The 26621-nt window shown below is 44.9% G+C and overlaps 1 protein-coding gene across 1 annotated transcript in view; it reads right to left on the reverse strand.

Annotated features, from left to right (window-relative positions):
* MARCHF11 (membrane associated ring-CH-type finger 11) overlaps positions 1-26621 on the reverse strand; it is a 77949-nt gene that overhangs the window by 23894 nt on the left and 27434 nt on the right. Inside the window, exon 2 of the mRNA XM_044295278.1 lies at positions 12809-12964. Within this exon, the coding sequence (XP_044151213.1) occupies positions 12809-12964 (156 nt within the window). The remainder of the gene's footprint in view (positions 1-12808; positions 12965-26621) is intronic.

The following is a 26621-nucleotide window of genomic DNA, read 5'->3' on the forward strand; positions in this document are numbered from 1 at the left end:
TACTATCACATCATGATCTGTATAGGATGTTCTAGCAGCCAAAATGGCTATTGCAGTGCAGTCCATATTGAATGTTCAGGCAGCCCACCTGGCCGACTCATCATTAATTTCTTTAGGACATTAATGATATTCTGTCAGCATTTGGGGGTCTGTATTCACATATTCATCATCCCACATGTGGTTAAACCACATATGTGGGAGGATGGATCTTACCAAAAGGACACATCAGTATTCATGCATACAAACTTCTATAGATCACTGGTAGAGATATCAATAGTACAGCTGTTGTGCACTGGGACTTCCTAGGCCTTGGGAGTGGTGTGTAGCCAAGTAAAGGCAACAGAGGAGTTCACATCTTGACTCACAAGTCCAGCGATGCACATGTAAGCCCTTACCTGTGCCTGTGCGAGAGCCGGTCTGAAATCAAATGCAGTCACCGGGAGCAGGCAGTTCCGAGAACAGCCCGATGAAGGTCCCCGGCGACTGTTCTCGGAACTGCCTGCTCCCGGTGACCGCATTTGATTTCAGAGCGGCTCGCGCACAGTTAAGGGCTTACCTGTACATCGCCAGACTTGTGAATCAAGATGGCAGTCCACATGCTTCTGGGCTCCTGTTAACAAGGCAGACATAGCAGAGCTGGAGAGGGTTAAGAGGAGGTCCAAATTTCTGTATGTGGGTAAGTAACTGGCTCAGTAATCGAAAAACAGAGGGTGGTTATTAATGGTACACACTTAGATTGGGTCACTGTCACTAGTTGGGTACCTCAGGGGTCAGTATTGAGCCATATTCTCTTCAATATATTTATTAATGATCTTGTAGAAGACTTGCACAGTAAAATAAAAAAATTTGCAGATGACACTAAACTGTGTAAAGTAAATAACAGGGAAGAGGACAGTATACTGGTACAGAGGGATCTGGATACATTGGAGGCTTGGGCAGAGAAGTGGCAGATGAGGTTTAACACTGACAAATGTAAGGCTATGCACATGGGAAGGAATAATGCAAGTCACCCGTACAAACTAAATGGTAAAACACTGGGTAACACTGACATGGAAAAGGACTTAGGATTTTAGTGAACAACAAACTAAGCTGTAGAAACCAGTGTCAGGCAGCTGCTGCCAAGGCCAATAAGATAATGGGTGGCATCAAAAGGGGCATAGATGTCCGTGATGAGAACATAGTCCTGCCACTTAACAAATCACTAGTCAGACCGACCACACATGGAGTACTGTGTACACTTCTGGGCTCCTGTTAACAAGGCAGACATAGCAGAGCTGGAGAGGGTTAAGAGGAGGGCATCTAAAGTAATAACTGGCATGGGGAGACTACAATACACAGAAATCAATTATCAATTAAGGTTATTCACTTTAGAAAATAGAAGATGACTGAGGGGAGATCTAATAACTGTGTATAAATGTATCAGGGGTCAGTACGGAGAGTGGCGTTGCAAGGGGGGTGCGGCCCGCACCGGGTGACACCAGTGATGAGGTAACACCAGTCTGATGGCGGCGGCAGGGCACAGGGAGATGAGCGCTTCCATTGCGCTCTTATTCATAGTCATCTGTATCGCCGTCCTCAGGACAGTGATACAGATGGATGCTGCGGCTGGGCAGGGGAGGGAGGGGTGTCCCTTCCCTGTTCCTCTGATAGGCTGCCGGCCTAGTGCTGGAAGCCTATCAGAGGAACAGCCTATCAGAGGCTGGTGCAGGTGGCACGATGATGTGGAGGAGAGTGCTCTTGTTACTGGCACATGATAGGGGGCTCTTGTTACTGGCAAATGATGTGGGGCTCTTGTTACTGGCACATGATGGGCGGCTCTTGTTACTGGCACATGATGGGGGGGTCTTGTTACTGGCACATGATGGGGGGCTCTTGTTACTGGCACATGATGGGGGGGCTCTTGTTACTGGCACATGATTGGGGGCATCTATGGGGGCACATTTTACTAGCACATTATTGGGTGGGCACTTATTACTGGCACATTATTGGTGGGCACTATAGGGGCATCTACTGAGGCCACAAAGAAGGGGTGGGCTCTGTACAGTAGAATTTTATACTGGGACACATTATGGTCGAGTTCTATGGGGAAGGGGGAGAGGAACTCTATGGGTTCATCTATGGGGGGCACTAAGAAAGGGTATTTTATACTTGCAAATTATGGGGGCACTATGGGGACATTAGCTCATTTGGGGGCATTACAAGGGGGTATTTTTTGCACTGTCACATTATAAGGAGAATTATTTCTACTTGGGGGGGGGGGGGGGGGGCATTAGGGTGGGCTTTATTACTTTCCCATGGTATGAGCTAGGGTTGGGCGATATACCGGTTTTTCGATATACCGCGGTATTAAAAAAACAGCGATATGGCGATATCGCCGTTTCCTAATACCGCGGTATATTTCGTTACGTCACAGCTTTAAAAACAGAGTCCGCGGCACCGCTGCGCTGCCCCCACCCATCATTAGCTATATCTCCTCCTGCTTGTTCTGAATGCGCTGTCTCCGACTCCACCCACCGACCGACGTCTACTCTAACGTCGGAATCAGCACGCCCCCAGGCCGAGACTAGCAGAGCTGAGCGCAGTACACTTACAGACTACAGCAGCAGCGAGTGGCGGGAAAGTTAGTCAGACTCAGAGAAGAACCTGCTACGCTCCGTCCGACTCCCGTCCCACCCACCCCCTGCGGAGAGAAGAGATTAGAGTGACTGTCGACGGGCAGCTATTAAAAGGTGTAAAATGTCACTCCACAGTTCTAACTTCTGCCTATTACCCCAGTTATATGACTTGGCCCAGGCCCAGTGCCCACTCAGTCGGTCCTTCATGCCTGGCTGCGCCGCCTACCAGTGCCACTAGCTGCATGCTCCTGAGCCATCATGAGTCCCTGCACTCCTGTCTCCCTCCAGTACCTCCCGGCTCCCCCATGACTGTTTGACATGATGAGCATGACGGTTGACCAACAAGAAGGAATTATGGTGGGCACCCGGCACACTGGCCAGACAGGTCACCGGTGACAACTTATGTCACAGTCACACAGGTAGCCATAAGACATGGAGGGGGCAGCTGCTGCCCCCCTGCCCCATATACTCTAAGTAATGTTTCCTTTTGTGACTGCTGCACCCCATTATAACTGTATGTAATGGCTCCTTGCGGCTGCGCTCCTTGTGACCCCCCATACAGTATAACGTCTCCTGCTGGCCCCCCATACAGTATAACGTCTCCTGCTGGCCCCCCATACAGTATAACGTCTCCTGCTGGCCCCCCATACAGTATAACGTCTCCTGCTGGCCCCCCATACAGTATAACGTCTCCTGCTGGCCCCCCATACAGTATAACGTCTCCTGCTGGCCCCCCATACAGTGTAACGTCTCCTGCTGGCCCCCCATACAGTGTAACGTCTCCTGCTGGCTGGCCCCCCATACAGTGTAACGTCTCCTGCTGGCTGGCCCCCCATACAGTGTAAGGTCTCCTTGTGGCTGCCCCCATACAGTGTAAGGTCTCCTTGTGGCTGCCCCCATACAGTGTAAGGTCTCCTTGTGGCCTGCCCCCATACAGTGTAAGGTCTCCTTGTGGCTGCCCCCATACAGTGTAAGGTCTCCTTGTGGCCGCCCCCATACAGTATAACGTCTCCTTGTGGCCGCCCCCATACAGTATAACGTCTCCTTGTGGCCGCCCCCATACAGTATAACCTCTCCTTGTGGCCGGCCCCATACAGTATAACCTCTCCTTGTGGCCGGCCCCCATACAGTATAACGTCTCCTTGTGGCTGCCCCCATACAGTATAACGTCTCCTTGTGGCTGCCCCCATACAGTGTAACGTCTCCTTGTGGCCGCCCCCATACAGTATAACCTCTCCTTGTGGCCGCCCCCATACAGTATAACCTCTCCTTGTGGCCTGGCCCCATACAGTATAACGTCTCCTTGTGGCTGCCCCCATACAGTATAACGTCTCCTTGTGGCTGCCCCCATACAGTGTAACGTCTCCTTGTGGCTGCCCCCATACAGTGTAACGTCTCCTTGTGGCTGCCCCCATACAGTGTAACGTCTCCTTGTGGCTGCCCCCATACAGTGTAACGTCTCCTTGTGGCTGCCCCCATACAGTGTAACGCCTCCTTGTGGCTGCCCCCATACAGTATAACGCCTCATTGTGGCTGCCCGGCTGCCCCCATACAGTATAACGTCTCCTTGTGGCTGCCCCCATACAGTATAACGTCTCCTTGTGGCCCCAAGTGTTTTTTTCTTCTAAATGGGCATTTATCGCGATATATATCGTTATCGCGATAAATTTCTTAATATCGTTATCGTGGGAATATTTTTGATATCGTCCAACCCTAGTATGAGCTCCCTAGTAGCAGCACCAGCCTCTCCCTGCTCTGCCACCCGACTGCCTCTTCTCCAAATCCTTATTATGAAATCTTTCTCATTAGGATAAAACACATCAGCTCCACTGAGCCCACAGCCAAAGTGTTGAAGTAGTGTCCGAGATCCCCAAGGGCCAAGCCAAGTAATTGTAAGTTTTCATGTGAAATATGTTTATGTTATACACATATAGCCTACACTGTGCCCCAAAATATACAGCATACCTCTACACTGTATACGGTAGTCTGTTCTATAAGCACTATTGTTTTGTGGCAGCAGACAGAAAATAATCTGGAAGTGCCCCTCCGGAGACCAGGCTCTGGATCCGCCACTGCCCGGTAAGCGATCTGACTGCTAGCACTGACCCCCCCCCCCCACCATCGGCGATCTGTCTGCTAGCACCCCCACCCCCGTCGGCGATCTGTCTGTTTAGCACCCCCCCACGTCAGCGGTCTGTTTACTATCCAACCCCCCCCCGTTACCGCTTGGGTCAGTTGGCAGGCTGAGTGAGGGACGTAAGCGGCGCCACGACAGCAGGGCAGAGTTTGATGAACGTCCCCTACGTGACTCGTCCGCACAGGTCAGATCACGATGACCAAACGAAAAAGCGGTCACCAGAAAAAAATGAACAGCATTTCAGCATTTGGTGTCTTGGTCTGTCAGTGAGCGAAAGTGGGGTGCACCTGACCTAGGAAGGGGGGGGGGGGGGGAAGGGGGTGCTTGGGCTCTAAGCTTTGGGGGGGATCTGCTGAGCTAACGGATGCCCCCCTGCAGCAGTAGCACCCCCATAGCCCCCATATATGGCTAAAAAATGATTGCTTCGGGCGGGGGGCTTGGGGGGGTGACACCATTTTCTACCGCACTGGGTGACATTAGCCCTAGCAACACCACTGAGTACGGATATCTCTCCCATCATCTGTTTATCCCCAGGACTGTGACTGTGACGAGGGGACATCCTCTGCATCTGGAGGAAAGAAGGTTTGTACACAAACATAGAAGAGGATTCTTTACGGTAAGAGCAGTGAGACTATGGAACTCTCTGCCTGAGGAGGTGGTGATGGCGAGTTCACTAAAAGAGTTCAAGAGGGGCCTGGACGTATTTCTGGAGTGTAATAATATTACAGGCTATAGCTACTAGAGAGGAGATCGTTGATCCAGGGAGTTATTCTGATTGCCTGATTGGAGTCGGAAAGGAATTTTTTCACCTAAAATGAGGAAAATTAGCTTCTACCTCACATGATTTTTTTCCCCCTCTTCCTCTGGATGAACTTGCAGGATAACAGGCTGAACTGGATGGACAGATGTCTTTTTTTAAAGTTACAAACTATGTTACTATATTACTTAACTCCTTAATGACCAGGCAGACCAGGTTTGTCAATTAAAGGGGTTCTCCTGGTATTATTGAATATGCCTGCAAGCAACCCATCCTAGAATCTGACTAGAACTGATTCTGTACAGTGTGGTGGGTTAACTCTACCCATGTGCCTGTCGCCTACTACACACTGCCTTTACATTCCTGAGCATTCCAGGATGGCATCATACTATCTATTGTAGGGAAGGAATTCTGCTGTACAATAGTATACATAACATTTTTCTTGGAAAATTTCAGGCTGCTCAGCCATGAATTGCATATCGCACACTGGACGTCTTCATTACTATCTATTGTAGTGCAGAATTCCTGATCTACTATAGATAGTAATCATGCGATCCGGGAAAGTTTTGTAATGAAAGTTCTGTAATGTCTCAAGGATAACACCTGTATGGCTTGTTTTTTCAGGATGAGTTGTAGTTAATTTTTTTCAGGGTATTGCTTTTTATTTTATTTTTTATTTATTTTTTACAAAATGTGCAGTTCGGTATAAATAATACATTATCTTTAATCTACAAGTCACTACAATCGCGCCAGTATCAAATATGTATATTTCTTATAGTTAAACTGGCAGTGATATATTTACAGGCAACTTATGAGACCATGCCAGAAGGAGATAGCCTTGGTAGGCTTTAAGCCTTTGTAAGGCCCCTGGCTGTCACAGTAATGCATCAATACCCTGTGACTGTGGGCCTCTGTCAAACACTTTAGATGCCGAAGTTGCTATTGACCTCGGTATCTAAGGATTGCCATGATCCTACCTCTGATTCTAGCAGTTGAGGCAGAGGCCTGGCTGGCTAATACAGCAGAGCTCCTGCAGCGACCTCATGGGGACATTGAGCAGTGCTCATAAGATCATTATGACTGGTACAGCCATCTCAGGTGTGTAATCTAGCACCTGCTCATGACTGATATATCCATCTTGGGTTATTAAAGGGGTTGTCCAGGTTCAGAGCTGAACCTGGACATCCCTCCATTTTCACCCCGGCAGCCCCCCTGACATGAGCATCGGAGCAGTTCATGCTCCGATGCTCTCCTTTGCCCTGCGCTAAATCGCGCAGGGCAAAGGCATTTTTCTGAGTTCCGGTGACATACCGGGCTCTCTATGGGGCTGACAGGCAGCCCGGTGACGTCACCGGCACTGATGGGCGGGATTTGGCTCTGCCCTAGCCAGTAAAACGGCTAGGGCAGAGCTAAAGCCCGCCCCTCAGAGCCGGTGACGTCACCGAACACACTGCTGGGCGGAAGTTACCGCCCGGCAGTGTGTTATTGAAAACACAAGAGCCGGTGCCCGGCGCGATCTAGCGCAGGGCACGGGAGCGCATCGGAGCATGAGATGCTCCGATGCCAGGCTCAGGAGGGCTGCAGGGGTGAAAATAAGGGTATGTCCGGGTTCAGCTCTGAACCCAGACAACCCCTTTAAGAAGACTACAAAACTGTTTTCAACTAAAAAACAAAATACACATATAATACTGCTACACTTAAAAATCCACTTAGGCCAGTGGTTCTCAATCTACGGTCCTTGTACCCCAAGGGGTATGTGTCACAAGATGACTTACGCATGATTGCCCTAGCAGCCAGCAATATTTCATTGATGGTTGCGCTAGGGCCTCTCGGAATTCAACTGTATTGCCATCCTCTGGACAGCGATACAGCTAAATGCTATGGCGGGGCATAGGAGCTGATGTCCTCCTGCACCATTGTTCAGTCTCATAGGCAACAGGCACTAAGCCTGAAGCCTATCAAAGACTGGTGCAGGTGAAGTGATGACGTCATTATCATTATCCCGCTTCAGCTGGGCTGCAAGAAGCTTAGGACGCAGGATAGAAGAGGCCTGTATCCTGCTCTGCATTGCTGACAGTGTCATGGAGGTGAGTATTTCTGTTTGTTATTTTTATTTGCCACCTTGGGGCAGTACTATTGGGCCTCTATAGGAGGGGTCATTATTATAACTGGGGCAGCACTATTAGGGCACTGTAGGAGTGTGGGGGCGTCACTATTATAACTGAGGCAGCAGTATTGTGATACTATGGGGGGGTCATTATTATAATTTGGGCAGCACTGTTGGGGGGGTCATTATTTTTACTGGAGGAGCAATATGGGAACATTAGTAATACAGGCAGAACTATAAAGGGGCATTTTTTATCATATTAAATGGTTTTTATTACTACTAGGGGCACTGTAGGGGGCATTAATACTATAGGAGCACTATACTGTAACTGGAATTTTCTCTTACTGGGACACATTTTGGGGGCTTTTATTAAATCTTAGGGAGGATTAATACTATTGGTGGCACTATCGGCTGTCATTATTCTGAGGCATACTATGGGGTCTTTATTACTACTCTAGAGCACTATGGTGGGCGTCATTACTACTTGGGGCACTTTGAGGGGCATTAGTACTACCGGAGGCAGTATAAGGGGGAACATTTACTACTGGAGCACACTGTGGTGGCTTTAACACTACTGGGGGCACTATGGTGGGCTTTAGTACTACCAGGGTACTATATAGGTGATATTTACTAGTTGGGCACACTGTGAGCGCTTTAATATTACTGGGGGCACTGTGGTGGTCTTTTATTACTACTAGAGCACTATATGGGGCATTAGTAATACTGGAAGCACTACAGGCAGGAATTATTACTTATGGGGGCATTATGGTGGGCTGTATTACTACTGGGGGACTATGGAGAACATTATTACTAGTAATGGTGCTTTATTACTTCTGGGGCACAATGGGACACATTATTACTATTGGGGGCACTATGACTACTAAGGGTACTCTGGGAGAGAATTATTACAATTAGTGGGACTTTTGGAAGCACTATTGGTGTGGGGCACTCTGGTACAGTATCAGCTTAGTACAGTTATTTTTGGGTCATACTATATTTACAGCACTTTTACTGTGTGGCAATAATTATTGAAGGGGCACTGTCTTTGTGCTACTAGTAGTCTCCCTGAAAATATCTGTTTCTGCAGTACAGTATTGGAGAGCACAATGGGAACAGTATTAAGGCTGACAGTATGGGGTGTTCAGAAGGTGGGTAGGATGATGGATACTAAGATGTCTGTGTGACAAACTCTGCAGAGAAGAGATACAGTATGCCTGAAAGAAGCCATTATGGTGGTGTGGTCCGTATGGAGAAGATGAGAAAAGAGAACATGTATATCACAGGAGACGTCACTGGAGGTGATAGGTATGTGGTGCTGCATTATCCTGTATGTTTGGTAGGTCTGAATGTAATTAAAAAAAATATAGTCATCCATTATGGGTTCTAATGGGTGACTGTCATTTTGATAGAAAGATTAGCGCTGCATGCTATGCTATTCTTCCTGTTGAATATGAAGGAGCTGCCGCCAGATACTTAGAACAGAGCCTAGGACAGCGGTGTTAGAAAACCCTTACCTGGTTAACATTTATCACCGTTGCTTTGGGTGTACTTGGTTCAAACTTTTTATCACTTGGCGTGAAAAAGTTGAGAACTGCTGACTTAAAGTGTAACTGCCATTTCATTTTTTTTCCTAATGTGTAGGGACAGTGACAGGGAAAATTTTTGTAATATACGTTATTTAGGGAAAACTTTAATTTGTGGTAGAAAACTGGGACCGAAATGTCCCTTAGCAGCGCTCTCTCAAATGGGCCAACCGTCCTCTATTAGCATAGGAGCTCTGCCTGCCCTGCTTCCTCACAGCCTGGTGGGCACAGAAGCCTGATTTGTTACATATACATAGGGTTATATATACATTTCCCCTTGTATTAAATATAATCTTCTACAGTATGTTTATACTCGCTGACCAGCACTGTTGGTGAGCCTTCCCCCTGCACACCAGGCATGCTGACTAATGAACCAGCCGCTGGGAGCAATGCCTGACTGAGCGGTAAGTGCTCACTACAGGCAGTGCAGGGAGGCAGGGGGAAGCTGCTATACAGTATATAGGCACATACATGTATACTAAAACAGTATACCTACACTGTAAAACAGCTTTCACTCTTCTGGGAAGGCTTTCTGCAAGAATTTAAGAGCGTGTCTGTGGGAATTTTTGATCATTCATCCAAAAGAGCATTTCTGAGGTCAAACACTGATGTTGGACAAGAGGGCCTGACTAGCAATCTCTGTTCTATTTCATACCAAAGGTGTGGAGTTCAGGGCTCTGTGCAGACCCGTCAAGTTCTTCCACACCAAGCTCCTCCAATTATGTTGTTATGGACCTTGCTGTGTGCACAGGGGCACAGTCATATTAGAACAAAATAAGGCATCCCCCAAACTGTTCCCGCAAAGCTGGAAGCATACAATTGCCCAAAATGTCTTTGCAATTTTATACACTACGCGCCTCAGCACTCGGTGACCCTCCTCTGTAATATTACGTGGTCGTTATTCCTAAATGCTTCCACTTTGCAATAACGCCACCCACAATTGGTTGCGGACCTTGTAGGAGGGAATAAATTTCCCGAACTGACGAAGTTGCAGCGACATCTTATTACAGAACCACACTGGAACTCAGTGATGCCATGACAGATAAAAAAAAATACATATCGACACTTTGTTGTCAGGCAATATGAGGGTAATGTGTATTTTTTGTGGGGGGTTTTGTGTGCAAAGTATGTATTGCGCACTATGTGAGGAGGCACTTGATGGGGTCACTAATGTCAGGACATGGAAGACTAAATTGATAAAACCATACACCTCATGTTAACAGTAACTCCATCAACTGCCTCCTCACATAGTGGACAACATGGAGTTATTGCATGTTGGGGTTACTTACTGTTAATGTGATGCACGTGATGTTATTACTTTAGTACCTCCACATGCCTCACATTAATAGTAAGTAACCCCATGATGTACCTCACATTAAACTCGTGTTGCACATTATATGAGGAGGTACATGATGCGGTTACTTACTATTAATGTGAGGCATGTGGAGGCACTAAAGTAATAACATCACTGGCCTCACATTAATACAAAGTAACCTCATCATGTACTTCACATTAACCCCATATTGTCCATTATGAGGAGGTACTTGATAGAGTCGCTGAAGTAATAACAACATGTACCTCACATTAATAAGTGACACCAAGTACCTCACAGTGATACCATCATTTATCTTACCTAACGGCAATACAGGGGTTAATGAGTCACATAAACCCCAATGTTCCTCTATGCTGCTGCAGATCATTGGAGAGAGGCACTTGCATACTGTGGCATGCAAAGTATATAATATGGAAAGCACACAGAGGATATAGGACATGGGGCACAGATCACTACAGGGATCTGGAGGACACCTTGTCAGAGTCCAGGTCTGGCTCTTCCTGGCACAGTGGTACAGGAAGAAATTAGGCTCCTGGCACAGTGTCTGCTTTGTGCATTAGAAATACCTGCCACCTATGTTAAGCTGGACTTTCCTCATGTACTACCAGCGTTCTCCTGCCGACTAGGGTTGCATAGGGCACAGCAGGAGAGGCTGGGGCTCGGGGGTCCGTTGCGGTGACTGGGGATGGTCAGGCTGTGCACAGTCATCAGGACTCCCAAAGGCTTTGCTGGCTCCCTCTGTAGTTCAGACCTACACTCAACTTTTTTATTGGTGGTAGTGGCCAGCTGCGTCACAGTGGGAAAGGAGGGATGCTGATGAGAACAATGTGTGCCCCCTGCTGTGCGCGCACCATGTTCTCTGATAGGAACGGATGCTACAATAGCTGAGTTTAGTATCGAACTAAAAAGTGATGAGCCGTCGATACCTGGTGCAACCAGTGGGTTTTGCGCATTATGAAACTTCTTGGGCTTGTCCTACCTCTGCTCGTCATAATAACATCAGTGGATAGTTCCTGCTCCTTGAAACCATCTAGTATCTGCTACATAGTACTATATATGACAGGTTATATTATACATAGTGGCAGGATATGCTATCACCCCTTCAACTGTGGTTTAAAGTGCAACTCCTATTAATAAATATTCTATATAATCTTTATATATGAAAAATGTGCCACCTCTTGCAAGAGTCCCCTTTCTCCTGGAGCCTACCAGATGTTCTAGGAGAGTTGGCACGAATGCAGCACTATCATATAATGTGGCCAGGACTCCCAGAGAAAGCCTAAGAGTCAGGCTTCACCACCACACACAGTGATTGACACTCGTTCAATAAAAGCTCTCAATCACAGTGAGTGGGGGTGGCAGAAGTCAGGCCTAGTACAAGAATAAAACTATAATCATCAGGTAGTTGTATTTAGTGTTGGGAATAAAAGAACAGAACAGTCCCAAATAATTACAAGAGGTCAGTAAAGCTAGTTATACATATGACAAAGACAGTGGTCAAACCAATGTTCAGCTGACAGCTATCACCCTTGACTCCCTATAAACTATGTTAAATGTGTAACTGGGAAAGCTGCCAACGTACACCCTAAACCAGTCCACAGGGCTCCATTAGTCAGAAAGAAGGCAAAAGAGTGTTAAACGTATGCATAGGCTATGGGAGATGGACACCACTGTATGGCATCTATCATACATTAAAAGAATACATTATGAGCTTTTCAATACGGTGTTTATGACGTATCGGTTAAACAGATGCCATTATAACCTATGGGTGATGAATGAGTTAAACACATGCCTAACAGTGGCATCTGTCACCCATAGGCTATAATGGCATTGTTACACAGATGCATCATAAAAGGCTATTGAAAAGCTCATGACACATATGTTACACTGATGCCATAATAGTCTAAGCGTGATGCCTAGGTGTAGTACTTATCACTCGTGGGCTACAATGGCATCCATTTAAGGGATATGTTGTGAAAAGCTATAGAAAAGCTCATGATGTATTTGCCAAACAGGTGCCATTATAGGCTATAGGTATCTGTCACAGCCTCTATTTAATTTATACATAGGGAGCTTTTCTTGTCATACACATTAAACCCAGGCCAAAAACACAATGTGAACGCAGCCTTACATGTAAAAAAAGAGTCAAGCAGGAGTGTTTGTTTCATCCTTGGAGGCAGCTTATCTCCTAGAGAAGAAATGATGGGGTGTGGTGATGTTCTAGGTGGTATGGACGTAGCACCACACCGTCCATATACTCTGTAAAGATTCCCTACCTGACACGGTTTCTTCATTTTGATCGCTATGACGTGATATCTATAGCAGCATAGTTCACAGGTCCACGATCCCCTTTCACTGATCCATTTTAATAAGCAGAGTTGATGTGTATATCTCACAGATCCATCACAGCGACAAGGATTGAGTAACTCACCCTGGAAGGAGAATCAGCAAGAAATCAATATGTCTGTTGGTTCAATACACGAGCATATATATGAAAGAAGTAACAATGTCTCACAAAGCCAAAGAAAGCAAATGATGTGTACCAAGTACGGGTGGTTGCTGACTGTAGAAACCTCTGAGATTCTGAGATTTCCATAACTGCTGTTCCTTTCAATAGCAATATACTGTACTGCATAAGAGCAACCACCTCTCCACCAAGAATGGTGAGGGACTGGTTCTGTGCCCAATGACTAGAATTAACTGATTACACTTTATAATACCTGATCGCCATGTCATAATACTGTAGTTAATAGCAGGACAACATCTCACACATCTTTCCTATTTTCTATAGTTTGTGATAAAATCAGCAAGGAAGCTGACTTACTTATAGAGCTCTGTATCAATAAGAACACAAATTTGAATCTAGGATTAAGTCTATTCAAAGTAACATTGGGGGAGAAGTGCCAAGTGCCAAGTCTCCACAGCCTAAAAATCGCCCCAGATTTATTACGGTATCTAATGCTGGCTGATAAACCGAGTGCATCTTTAGACTGCCTAATCTCAGTTTTTACCACCTATTAGGTGGGCTACCATGCACCAGAATATTGAGCTAATCCACACCCCTTTACTTCCCGCTGTAGGTCAAGGCAAAAAAATGGTCCTCAACACTCCATAAATGAGGCGCACAGCCTCTGTGCCGAATTCTGTTGCATTTGCAATAGTAAATCTGCCCCAATATTTTTGTTTTCAAAGGTTAATCTAAATTCAAATCTAAAAAGAAAAATAATAATATATAGAATTTCTTGTAAACCAGCTTCCATAACAACTGCCATGCCTGAGATAATCACATGGAAATCTAGAAAATTCAACAGATGCCGTATTATGCTGATCTCCTGTAGAATCTCCTGCTTCAGGACATAACATTGTGCCTTGTGGAGGCACCAAACAATGGCATATGTAATGCCGATGGGTCTGTAGTATGGCCTGAAGATAGTGCAGCCATTCTGTTTACAGGTCCTGAAAGGTTTTCCGGAACCCATCAACCCACCTTTATTAATCCTCACTTGCTTGCAGAAGAAAGTTTCCAATATACTTACCATCTTGAAATTGCGTAAATGTTGGAGTTGGAACCTGGTCAGGTGATGCGTCTCTGTTTAGAAATCCAATATCCTGGAATACCAGGCTTCCAGTCTGGTCTACAGACGGACATGTCACTTCCAGAGACCAGGACAGGGGAAGTACTGTGAACAAGGCCAGAACTATTTATCTCTGAGACACATGCACAGATGAGATGGATTCAGGAAATTGCACATGTACCAGAGAGATAAATAGTTCTGGCCTTGTTCATAGCACATCCTACATCCTGGGCTGTGGAAGTGACATACCCATCCATAGACCGGTCTGGAAACCTAGTATTCTGACTAATGGATGTGAAAATGGCATAGGTAGGATCTCTGAAGAGAGGGGCATCACATGCCCAGGCTCCAGGGTTGCCAACTTTGAGATGGTAAGTATATTGGAAACTTTCTTCTTAAGACAAGTTAGGATTAAATAAAGCAGGTTGATGGGTCCTGCTAGGTCCTGGAAAACCCCTTTTAGGCTACTTTCAAACTAGTGTTTTTACTGGATCTGGCAGGGTTCAGCACAAACGCTTCCATTACTGATAATACAACCGTCTGCATCCGTTATGAACGGATCCGGTTGTATTATCTTTAACATACCCAAGACGGATCCGTCATTAACTCCATTGAAGGTCAATGGGGGATGGATCAATTTTCTATTGCGTCAGATTGTTTCAGAGAAAACGGATCCGTCCCCAGTGACTTGCATTGTGGGTCATGACAGATCCGTCTTGCTCCGCATTCCAGGATGGAAAGCAAACCGCAGCATGCTGCAGTTTGCTCTCCGGTATGAGAACGGAATGGAATGCATTTTGGAGAATTCCGTTCTGTTCAGTTACATTTTGTCCTCATTGACAATGAATAGGGACAAAACGGAAGCGTTTTTTCTGGTATTGTGACCCTATGATGGATCTCAATAGCGGAAAAAATTAACACTAGTGTGAAAGTAGCCTAAAATGATTAGTAGAGTTCTAGAAAACATCTTGGCTTCTATAAACAAGTATATACCGTACATATCCAAAATTTCCTGTCGATTTGTGAGGCAATCTGGATTTGAAAAATCTATTTTATGTCTATGTTCTCACAGTTGAATGCACTGTTCAGGGTACAGCATTTCTAAAAAGGATTTGGAACCAGTAAATTTAACAGCCGAAATATTTGACCAGTAATGATGCATAAAGTATCAAACCATTCAAAATATAGAACCTTTTGAGACAAATATGCTGAAAATAAAATTTGCATTTATACAAATACATGCTTTAAAAGCAGATAAAGTGGAAAAAATGCTTTAAGTGGAAATTCTTTAAAGGCTATGTACACCTTTTTAATGATTGCATTAAACTCATTTTGGGTTAAAAATATTATTTTCAATTGGTCTTTATTAAAAATAATGAGTCGTTCTGTCAAAAAGGGTTAACTGTTCTAGATGTGTTAATCCCACTTTCACTTTCTGCTGGTCAACTAATAAACCTTATCTCTAATGGTGGGTTCACATCACGTTTTATGCCTCAGTTTGGCGTATACGTTAGAAAGAAAAAGATACAAAAATGCAGCACACCACGTTCTTGTATCCTGCAGAGTCTGGTAAAAAGGTATCCTTTTTTTTACAATGGTAAATGGTAATGTTTTTTTTTATGATGGAACTGTATGGCATCAGTCTGCGGCATCCGTTTAAAGGGGTTGTCCTGGTTCAGAGCTGAACCTGGACATACCCTTATTTTCACCCAGGCAGCCCTCCTGAGGCTAGCATCGGAGCATCTCATCTAAATCGCGCAGGGCATGGGCTCTTTTGTTTATCATAACACACTGCCGGGTGGAAACTTCCGCTCGGCAGTGTGTTCGGTGACGTCACCGGCTCTGATGGGCAGGCTTTTTTGCTGGTGACATCACCGGGCTTCCTGGCAACCCCATGGAGATCCCCGGTACGTCACTGGATCTCCAAAAAATGCCTTTGCCCTGCACGATTTAGCGCAGGGCAAAGGAGCGCATCGGAGCATGAACTGCTCCGATGCTCAAGTCAGGGGGGCTGCCAGGATGAAAATGGAGGTATGTCCGGGTTCAGCTCTGAACCCTGGACAACCCTTTTAATGTATACTTTTTTGTGTATGTAAACCGGATGGGAAAAATGCGATGTGAACCCAGCCTTAATTACTAAAAGGTCATAAACACTTATTTAAGCCACATTCTTATGATTAAGCTAAGAACTGAGCTATAATGAGTGTTTATAAGATATATTTACTGTGCAGTATACAATTCTTTACAGATGCCTATATAGTGAAAATTGTAGTCAACTATCCTTTTCAAAATAGCTGAAAAAAGGTATGCTGCCACATATTATCAGAACCAAAACACTATTATTATTTCTGTGCTTCTGGCACAAATGAAAAATGTTACAGTATGTGTTTTTCATAATGTTATTCCCCAAACCTGCTGTTAGCTACAGTAAGATACATGCCAACATTCATTCAGCCCCAGTGATCTGTACTGTGGAGACACCATTATAAAACCACTGCTCCAAGACAAAAAGCATCAGGCAGAGGAACACAAAAACGGCAAAGCCATAGCAACTATGAATGATGTGTAAGAACGTTTCCTATATCACCTTATTATACAAATAGACTCATATTTGCAGATTCTAACACATAGGAAGCAGCTATTTAAAAGACATCAATTCAGCGCTTACAATTCCAAGATTAATCTATACCTATTCTCATGTTATAAAGAAATAATAGGGGAGATTTACTAAGATGACGCGGTCAATAGCGCCCACTGCATTTAAAGTGTAATTGTCATGTTTTCATTAAAAAATTCTATTCAATTTTAGCAGCATTATACACAAAGCAATCTTTAGTTCCTCCGCATACGACTGTTTTCCTTGAGCTTTTCCCTTAGTTACCGCAGTTTTGAACCCTACAATATGAGGATCTTCTGAAGATGGCTCCTCTGCCAGTTCTCTGAGGCCAAAACTGCTTTCCCTCTCTTCACATACATACTTGCTGTAGCCAGCAGCTTCCTGCCAGCCAATCAGATTGGATTACTGAGAGACACGTCTCCTCACTCTGAAGCCTAATGCAGGCATGCAGTGTGGAGGACCGTCCCTCTGTCTTCTGTTTATACTAAAGGGAAGACAGACAAGCCATAGCAACAGTCTTTTAAGAGACCAACAAAGAGACAGGGGACATTAATGAAAGCTGTTATTATAAGGTAATACAGATCTCAATCTCAATCATTGACAAACTAACTCAGGTATACACGCCTAGCTTTGATAAACTAGCAAAAATATGACAGTTACACTTAAAGTGGTTTAGAGACAGGGAGCTCCCTCTGTCTCCCATTGGCACCCCACAAATGAGATCTGTTATAATCTGCTGGTGTCTGTTTGTATATCATTAACAGTATAATACAGTGTATTATAGAAGCGATCAAAAGAGTGTCTGTTAAAGTCCCCTTTTGGGACTAGTAAATAGTAAAAAAAAAGTTTTACAAGTTTTTTTTAAAACATTTCCAAGTTAACCTCCCATGCTGTACATGTACGGCGCTGGTGGATGTGACTTAAGGACCAGCGTCGTACATGTACGGCGAGCTGATCGAGCGGGTGCAGCAGCAGGGGTCCAGCAGTTACTGATAGCTGGACCCCTGCTGTATGCGCCAGCTAACACCAATGCCGGATCATTAACCCTCATACTGCTGCGGTTAGCGCTGACCGCAGCACGTGCGGGATCCTGCCGGGTGAGAGGTGGCCATCGGGTCCCTGCGCTTCTGTGATGGCATCATTAGGCATCATGGCTGCCTTCCGTGACAGCCTGTGAACTCACAGACAAGCAGGCTGAAGTGTATTACAGTGTGTAATACACTTACAGCCAATGTATTACAATACAGAAGTATTGTGATGCACTGTAAAGGGGATCAGACCCCCAAAAGTTGAAGTCCCAGAGTGGGACAAAAAGTAAAGTGAAAAAAGAAGTTAAAAAAAATCAGTTTTACAAAATTAAGTTAAAAAAAAGTTGCAAAAAATAGGGGGAAAAAAATGTTAACATTTTAGGTTTTACCATGTCCGTATCGACCGGCTCTATAAAAATATCACATTACCTAACCCCTCAGATGAAAATCAAATAAAAACTGTGCTAAAAAAAATCATTTTTTGTCACCTTACATCACTAAAAGTGCAACACCAAGCGATCAAAAAGGCATACGCCCCCCAAAATAGTACGAATCTAACCATCACCTCATCCCGCAAAAAACGAGCCCCTACCTAAGAAAATCGCCCCAAAAAAAAAACTATGGCTCTCAGACCATGGAGACAATAAAACATATTTAGTTTTGTTTCAAAAATGCTGTTATGTAACAACTTGCTCTATAAAAGTACCACATGACCTAACCTCTCAGGTGAACACCGTAAAAAAACATTTTACATCACAAAAAGTGTAATAACAAGCGATCAAAAAGTCATATGCACCACAAAATAGTGACAATCAAACCGTCATCTCATCCCACAAAAATGATACCCTACCTAAGACAATCACCCAAAAAATAAAAAAAACTATGGCTCTCCGACTATGGAGACACTAAAACATGATTTGTTTTGTTTCAAATTTTTTATTATTGTGTAAAACTTAAATAAATAAAAAAAAGCATACATATTAGATATTGCCATGTCCGTAATGACCTGCTCTATAAAAATATTACATGACCTAACCCCTCAGGTGAACACCGTAAAAAATTTTTACATTTAAACGGTGTCAAAAAAGCCATTTTTTGGCACCTTACATCACAAAAAGTGGAATAGCAAGCAATCAAAAAGTCACATGCATCCCAAAATAGTGCCAATCAACCCATCATCTCATCCTGCAAAAATTATACTCTACCTAAGACAATTGCCCAAAAATAAAAATAACTATGAAGACACTAAATCATGATTTTTTTTCATTTTTTTTTAAATGCTGTTATTGTGTAAAACTTAGGCCTCTTTCACACTTGCGTTGTCCGGATCTGGCGTGTACTACACTTGCCGGAATTACACACCGGATCCGGAAAAACGCAAGTGTACTGAAAGCATTTGAAGACGGATCCGTCTTCAAAATGCTTTCAGTGTTACTATGGCACCCAGGACGCTATTAAAGTCCTGGTTGCCATAGTAGGAGCGGGGAGCGGGGGATCGGTATACTTACCATCCGTGCGGCTCCCAGGGGCGCTCCAGAATGACGTCAGAGCGCCCCATGCGCATGGATGACGTGCCATGCGATCACGTCATCCATGCGCCTGGGGCGCCCTGACGTCACTCTGGAGCGCCCCGGGAGCCGCACGGATGGTAAGTATGCTGCTCCCCCGCTCCCCGCTACACTTTACCATGGCTGCCAGGACTTTAGCGTCCCGGCAGCCATGGTAACCACTCTAAAAAAGCTAAACGTCGTATCCGGCAATGCGCCGAAACGACGTTTAGCTTAAGGCCGGATCCGGATCAATGCCTTTCAATGGGCATTCATTCCGGATCCGGCCTTGCGGCAAGTCTTCAGTTTTTTTGGCCGGAGCAAAAAGCGCAGTATGCTGCGGTATTTTCTCCGGCCAAAAAACGTTCCGTTCCGGAACTGAAGACATCCTGATGCATCCTGAACGGATTTCACTCCATCCAGAATGCATTAGGATAATCCTGATCAGGATTCTTCCGGCATAGAGCCCCGACGACGGAACTCTATGCCGGAAGACAATAACGCAGGTGTGAAAGAGCCCTAAAATAAATAAAAAAAAGTATACATATTAGGTAACGCAACGTCCGTAGGAACCTGCTGTAAAAATATCACATGAACATTATAATCCCTCAGGTTTTTGTCACCTTACATCACAAAAAGTTTAATACCAAGTGATTAAAAAGCCATACGCACCCCAAAATCAAACCGTCATCTCGTACCGAAAAAAAATGAGCCCCTACATAGGACAGTTGCCCAAAAATTTAAAAAATTATGGCTTTCACATATATGGAAACACAAAATTTTTGGTATTGTCCCATACGTAACAACCTGCTCTATAAAAATACCGCATGATCTAACCTGTCAGATGAACATTGTAAATAACAAAAAAAGTGCCAAAACAGCTATTTTTGGTTACCTTGCCTCACAAAAAGTGTAATATAGAGTAACCAAAAATCATATGCACCTTAAAATAGTACTAACAAAACTGCCACCTTATCCCGTAGTTTCCAAAATTGGGTCACTTTTTTGGAGTTTCTACTCTAGGGGTGCAGCAGGGGGTCTTCAAATGTGACATGGCAACTTAAAATTATCCCAGTGAACTCTGCCTTCCAAAAACCATATGGCATTCCTTTCCTTCTGCGCCCTGCCGTGTGCCCATACAACAGTTTACAAGCACATATGGGGTGTTTTTGTAAACTACAGAATCAGAAAAAAATATGTGGTTTTTTTTGGCTGTTAAGCCTTGCTTTGTTACTGGACAAAAAATGGAAAAAAACCGAAAATCTGCCAAAAAAGTGAAATTCTGAAATTTCATCTACATTTTCCTTTAAGATTTGCTTCTAAACTTCTAAGCCTTCTAACGTCCCAATAAAAGAAAATGTAATTTACAAAATGATCCAAACATGAAGTAGACATATGGGAAATGTAAAGTAATAACTATTTTAGGAGGTATCACTCACTATCTGTTTTAAAAGCAGAGGAATGTTTTAAAATTTTGGGTACATTTTGTATTTTTTATGAATAAAAATTAAATATTTGGATATTTACCACTGTCATGAAGTACAATATGTGATGAGAAAACAGTCTCAGAATGGCTTGGATAAGAAAAAGTGTTTTCAAGTGATCACCACATAAAGTGACATGTCTGATTTGCAAAAAATGGCCTGGTCCTTAAGGTAAAAAATGGCAGGGTCCTGAAGGGGTTAAAAAATTCATCTTTTCCATTGAAAAGAAAACTTTTAATATAAAAAAAATTGCAAACAAAAAAAATACCCTCCACATATTTTTATCGCCATACAAACATTACACAATTATCATGTAATTTATCCCAAAAGGTTTATAGATCTGCAGATGATGCGGTAAACATGTGTATGCATTATGTACTAGAACATCTAGACTCCCCGGGAACATATGCCTAGAATTTTATTTGTGGATTTTAGCTCTGCATTTAATACCATAATACCATCGCTGCTACACAGCTCTCCCACCTACGCATACCTGAATCCATCTGCCAATGGATAACCAATTTCTTAACTAACGGTAGACAGCAGACAGCAGGTTAGACTTGGGAAAACACATCTCAAGCTCTTTGACAGTCAGTACTGGAGCTCCCTAGGGCTATGTGCTTTCCCCACTGCTCTACTCACTGTACACCAATGACTGCATCTCCACAGACCCATCTGTTAAGGTCCTGAAGTTTGCAGATGACACAACCGTAGTTGGTCTCATATAAAATGGGGATGAGTCTGCATATAGGCATGAAGTGGGACAGCTTTCCTCCTGGTGCAGCAACAACAACTTGGAACTTAATGCTCTTAAGACCATGGAGATGATAATAGACTTTAGGATATCCCCCCCCCCCCCCCTTAATCATAAATGGTAACCCGAGTAGAGTCATTCAAGTTTCTTGGGACCACAATTTCCAACAACCTAAAATGGAACAACAATACTGTCACTATCATCAAGAAAGCGCAACAGAGGCTGTACCACCTACGGCAGCTGAAAAAGTTTGGCCTACCACAAAAATTTATGGTGCAGTTCTACACCGTGATAATAGAATCCATCATGACACCATCTATGACTGTATGGTTTAGTTCCTGCTCAGTATTAGAAAAGGTGAGACTGCAGCACATTATCCGAACAGCGGAAAGAATAATTGGCTGTAGCTTACCTACCCTGCAGGATCTTCACGCTAGCAGGTGTAGAAAGAGAGCGGCGAAGATTGCCTCAGACCCCTCTCACCCTGCTCACACCATCTTCCAGCCTATGCCTTCAGGAGTGAGATACCGTTCAGTGGCTACTAAAACTTCCAGGCACAGGAACAGTTTTTCCCCTCAGGCAGTTGCCTTGCTTAATGCAGAACCACGCTAAGGCTACATGCACATGGCAGTGTTTTTTTGCGGCCTCCGTTCCGTTTTTTTTTTTGCGGATCAGATGGTTTCCCATTCATTTCTATGGATCCGTTAAAAATGCGGTGGACTCATCCATTTCTTGTCCGCGTCCGTGTTTAGCGTCCGCAAAAAAAGTATTGCATGTCCTATTCTTGTCCGCAATTAACGTTTTGCGGATCCATTGAAGTCAATGGGTGCGCAAAAAAAAATGCAGATGACCAACGAAAGCCATCCGTATGTCATCTGCATCCGTAAACCTGTATTTATTAAATTTCAAGAATTACAGACACAAAAACTGAAGACACACAGAAACACAACCTTCAAAATTTCCGGACAAATGGAACGGATGTGGATGTAAAAAAAAAAAGGAACACGGATCTGCTATTTGTGGACCGCAAAAAACAACTGTCGTGTGCATGTAGCCTAAAGCTGCTATGACTTGAAAGCATTATAGCATAGAACTGAAAACAAACACTTCTCCCTGTTTATTGTCACTAAAACTTACATACTGTACTGTACTGTTTTGTTTGTGTCTGTCAAGCAACTGCCAAGTTAAATTCCTTGTAAGTGCAAACTTATTTGTCCAAAATAAAATTGATTCTGGAAAAAATTAATTGCTGTCTTTTGCATACACAACACCAAAAAATAAAAAGCAATCAAAAAGTGTTATGTACCCCAAAATGATACTAATGAAAACTACAAACTCACGGTCAGTATTGCTGTTCTTTTACCATCCCCCAAAAGAGTTAATCAAAATCAATCTGTATGTACATCAAAATGGTGCCATTAAAAATTGCAACTTGTCCCGCAAAAATCAAGCCCTCCTGTAAAAAAAAACAAGTGAGGTGCAAAAAGTGTCTAAAACACATAATAAATATGGTACAAAGCAATAAAGCCAGAATTCTGGCACATTTAGCTTAGTAAATCTCTGCTATATATTTAACATTTGTGGTCCTGGCTACGGCGCGAAGCCTGGCATGCGAGTCTGAACCTAATCTAACTAGGTAGGCTAGTGGTGTGCCCTTAGCCACGTAACGAGGGTAGGCTAATAAATGGGCCAAAAAATGCGAGAAGGAATGGTTTATTGATACAACCCTTTTTTATTGTTGTTGGTAGCATTACAGTACCAAGTCGGAGAAAGCTCTGGCGATCTCGGCTTTCGGATGCGGGATGTACCGCGAGAAACATGATGATTTCCATCGACTCATTTTGCATATGATGTGAGCCGGGACCCCGTGTTTGGATGCAGGTGGAGACGGCTCCTGATCCGGAACAAATGGCCCGGGGGTTAAACCCTAAACCTGTTGCGAGGCTGCGCATGTGTTTGGTGAACTTGCGAGGACGAGAGTGGGTTGGTAAATATTCGATGCATACAGGGGGCCCTATTTGCGAGATTTTGGAAATGGGTAAGGTGAAGATGAAATGCTCGTGTCTGTGGGTGAGTTGGCTTAGCATGGGACCTGAATTATGAGGAGAGGTGCTGGTGAATTCCCCGAGGCGGAGAAAGCCGTAGAAACTTAAATAGAGGGTAGCTTTGAGAATGCTGCTTCTGAATGGGCCAATAGGACTGCCGTCTAGGGAGGTTGAGATCTTCCTGAACAAGTCCCCTAAGACGGGTTGCCTGGTGGGTTAGGACCTGTTGGAGCTCTTCTGAATGCCCCGCAATGTGGTTTTGATGGCATGGGAGGAAAATATGGAGTTGCTGTCAGGGTGACGGATCATGAGGTGATGCTGGACCCCCGACAAATACAACCTGATGGTACTGTATTAAAGGCGAAGGTCTTTGTGGCAGTATGCCAGGAAAGCCATGATTAATGTGACTTTGTGTTGCCTCTAGGATGAAGGTGAGAAAAAACCTTAAATGCCTTCCAACCTGATTGGTAGTTTCTGGTGGAGTTCTCAGACAGGGACTTGCAGATGAGAGACTGTGCCACTGATATGTGCCTATCTAGTCCAAGATCAAGGATTCGAAATCTTGGGGGGTTATCCCAACTCTTTCGGCTTGTGGCATGACCTGGAAGAAAAGGTTAAGATTTAGGAGGGACAAGGCGCCTGCTGCAAAGTTCTTGATGCCCTGTATGTGGGCACAAGAGATGTGGAAATGATGTTTTAGAGCTAGCTAAGTGAGTTTGCGCAGGAAGCGCATGACCTTGGGCGAGCTGCACCTGCCTTTGGCGAGGATGTCAACTACCGTGAGGTTGTCAGTGATGAAGGATACCAGTATGTTGTTACATTCTTTGCTCACGACTTGCGGGGCCGCCACGATGGGATATAATTCTAGGAGGGGGGAAGACTGAATGGCCAGGAGTCCGTGAACCATTGGTGACCGAATAAGGCACCAAACCCAACGGATGCGGCCGCATCGGAATACACGGTCGGGCAGGTGTCACTCCAGTGCGAGACGAACAGGGAGATGCCATTCCACTTTGACAGGAAGACCCTCCACATAGCTAGGTCGGCCTGGGCTTCCCGGTCCTGCTGAATAAGCGAGTCTTGCATCGTGGCCGTAGGCAACTATTGGAGGAGTCTTGATGTGAAGAAGCAACCCTGCGGCATGATACGGGTGGCGAAATTGAGAGAGCCCAACAACGACTGTAAGTCGCCCTTCGACATGGTCCTGGATCCCATATGAGTGGAAATGGACGTTTGGAGCCTGACAAATTTGTCCTCTGGGAGTCTGGCATCCATTCTCAGGGTGTCTAAGGAGATGCCTAAGAAAGTGATGACTGTGGAAGGGCCATCGACTTTTGACGGGGCCACTGGGACCCGTAATGCGGTGAAAATGCTGAGACTTTCCAACCTGTCGGGCACATGGTTGGGGTTTTCGATCAGTAAGAAGTCATCCAGGTAATGGATTACTCTGGGACAATTGCCTTGGTTTACCAGAATCCAATGGAGGGCCTGAACTGATCAAAGAGCCAGGGGCTGCTCTTTGACCCGGACGTGAGGCCAGTGGCGGAAAAGTACTGGTGCCTCCATTTGATTCCGTGGAACCTCCAAAGGTGAGATTGGACTGGCAATAGCTTGAAAGCATCTGAAATGTCCGCCTTCGATAGCCATGCGCCCGCCCCCACTTGTAATATCAGTTTTATCGCTTCATCCAGGGAAGAATATTGCATCGAATACTCTTTGGACAGGATGAATGAGTTGAGACTTGGAATGCTGGAGGCATGAGGCGCTGACAAATCGTAGATTAAACGCTTTTTATTGGTATTTTTCTTGATGACTAGACCGATGGGGCTTACTCTAGACAGGGAAAGGAGGTTGGGAAAAGGGGCCTATGATGAATCCCTTCTGCAGTTCGGCCTGCAGGAGAGAATCCACGGAGGCCGGGTCCTCCGCGGCTGACACCAAGTTTGGTGTTTCCCATGAACCTTGGGGCAAGGTGACAAGACCGGTATGGAAGCCTACGGAAAACCCGGACTGCAGGAAATGTACGAAACCTGGGTTGTTGTGAGTTTTCAAGAGGGAGACCAAAAGGGGAACATTGGTATCGGCTAGTCAGCTTTTTTTGGAGCGGCTTACACTTATTGTAATTGCAGAAAGTGGAATTATAATTATTGCACAACTGATTTTTCCCCAGGAATACTATGGGCCGACCTAATTTGTCCAGGAGCGGACCTGGCTTTTGGGAAGCTGAAGTGCTGGGCTGCTGTTTGTCCTGGGAAGTGACGTGTGAGTTGGGGCACCAGTCGGAAGCGTGCAGCACTGACTGGCAGTTAGAGCAATACGGGGATCTAAGTCCGGCAAAATGTCTACAGAAAAGCTCCATATCTAAGGATGCTCAGTTGGTGACATGCTGAAACTGGGCGAAGGCTGCCTTTGCTGAGAATGACCTATGGTAGTCGTGGTAGGCGAATCCTCCATATTTATACCCGAGCTCCGTGACCCTGTACAGGTATGTGTCGAGCTCCTCCCTTTTGACTGGTTGCGCCGAACAGATGATGTCCCGATACAGGCTAAACGCAAGCACGAACTCTGGGATAGAGAGTTTTTGTTAAGGCGAGTGTCTTTGGACATCATTACCACAGACACATCGCCGCATACGATGGTCCTGTTTTCCACGGTGTCATGGGTAGAAATGAGGACCGCCGCTAAGTTGACACCCTTGCCTGCCATTATATCTTTGCGCAAGTTCTCTGGAACAAAAAAGGAGGAAGCGATCTCGGGGACCCCGGAAACCCTACCAGGGGAAGAAGGCCGGGAAATGGAAGGACCTGGAGTGGGATTGATGGGAGCGGGAGGTGACGCGTCCCTGCCATCGACTGCCTGGAGTCTGGTGTTGAAGTCGCAGATGGAACTGGACAGGTTGTTAATGGTGGTGTGTAGTTGCGTAAGGGACAAGTGGATGGTAGACATAGAGACTTGCTCCGTGGACGCCATGGATGGCTCCGGAAACAACAGGCGATACAGTTCGGCCTTACGGGCTGTGGCCGAATGGCGTATCCCTTG

Source organism: Bufo gargarizans, chromosome 5 (genome assembly GCF_014858855.1).
Source record: "Bufo gargarizans isolate SCDJY-AF-19 chromosome 5, ASM1485885v1, whole genome shotgun sequence".
Lineage (NCBI taxonomy): Eukaryota > Metazoa > Chordata > Amphibia > Anura > Bufonidae > Bufo > Bufo gargarizans.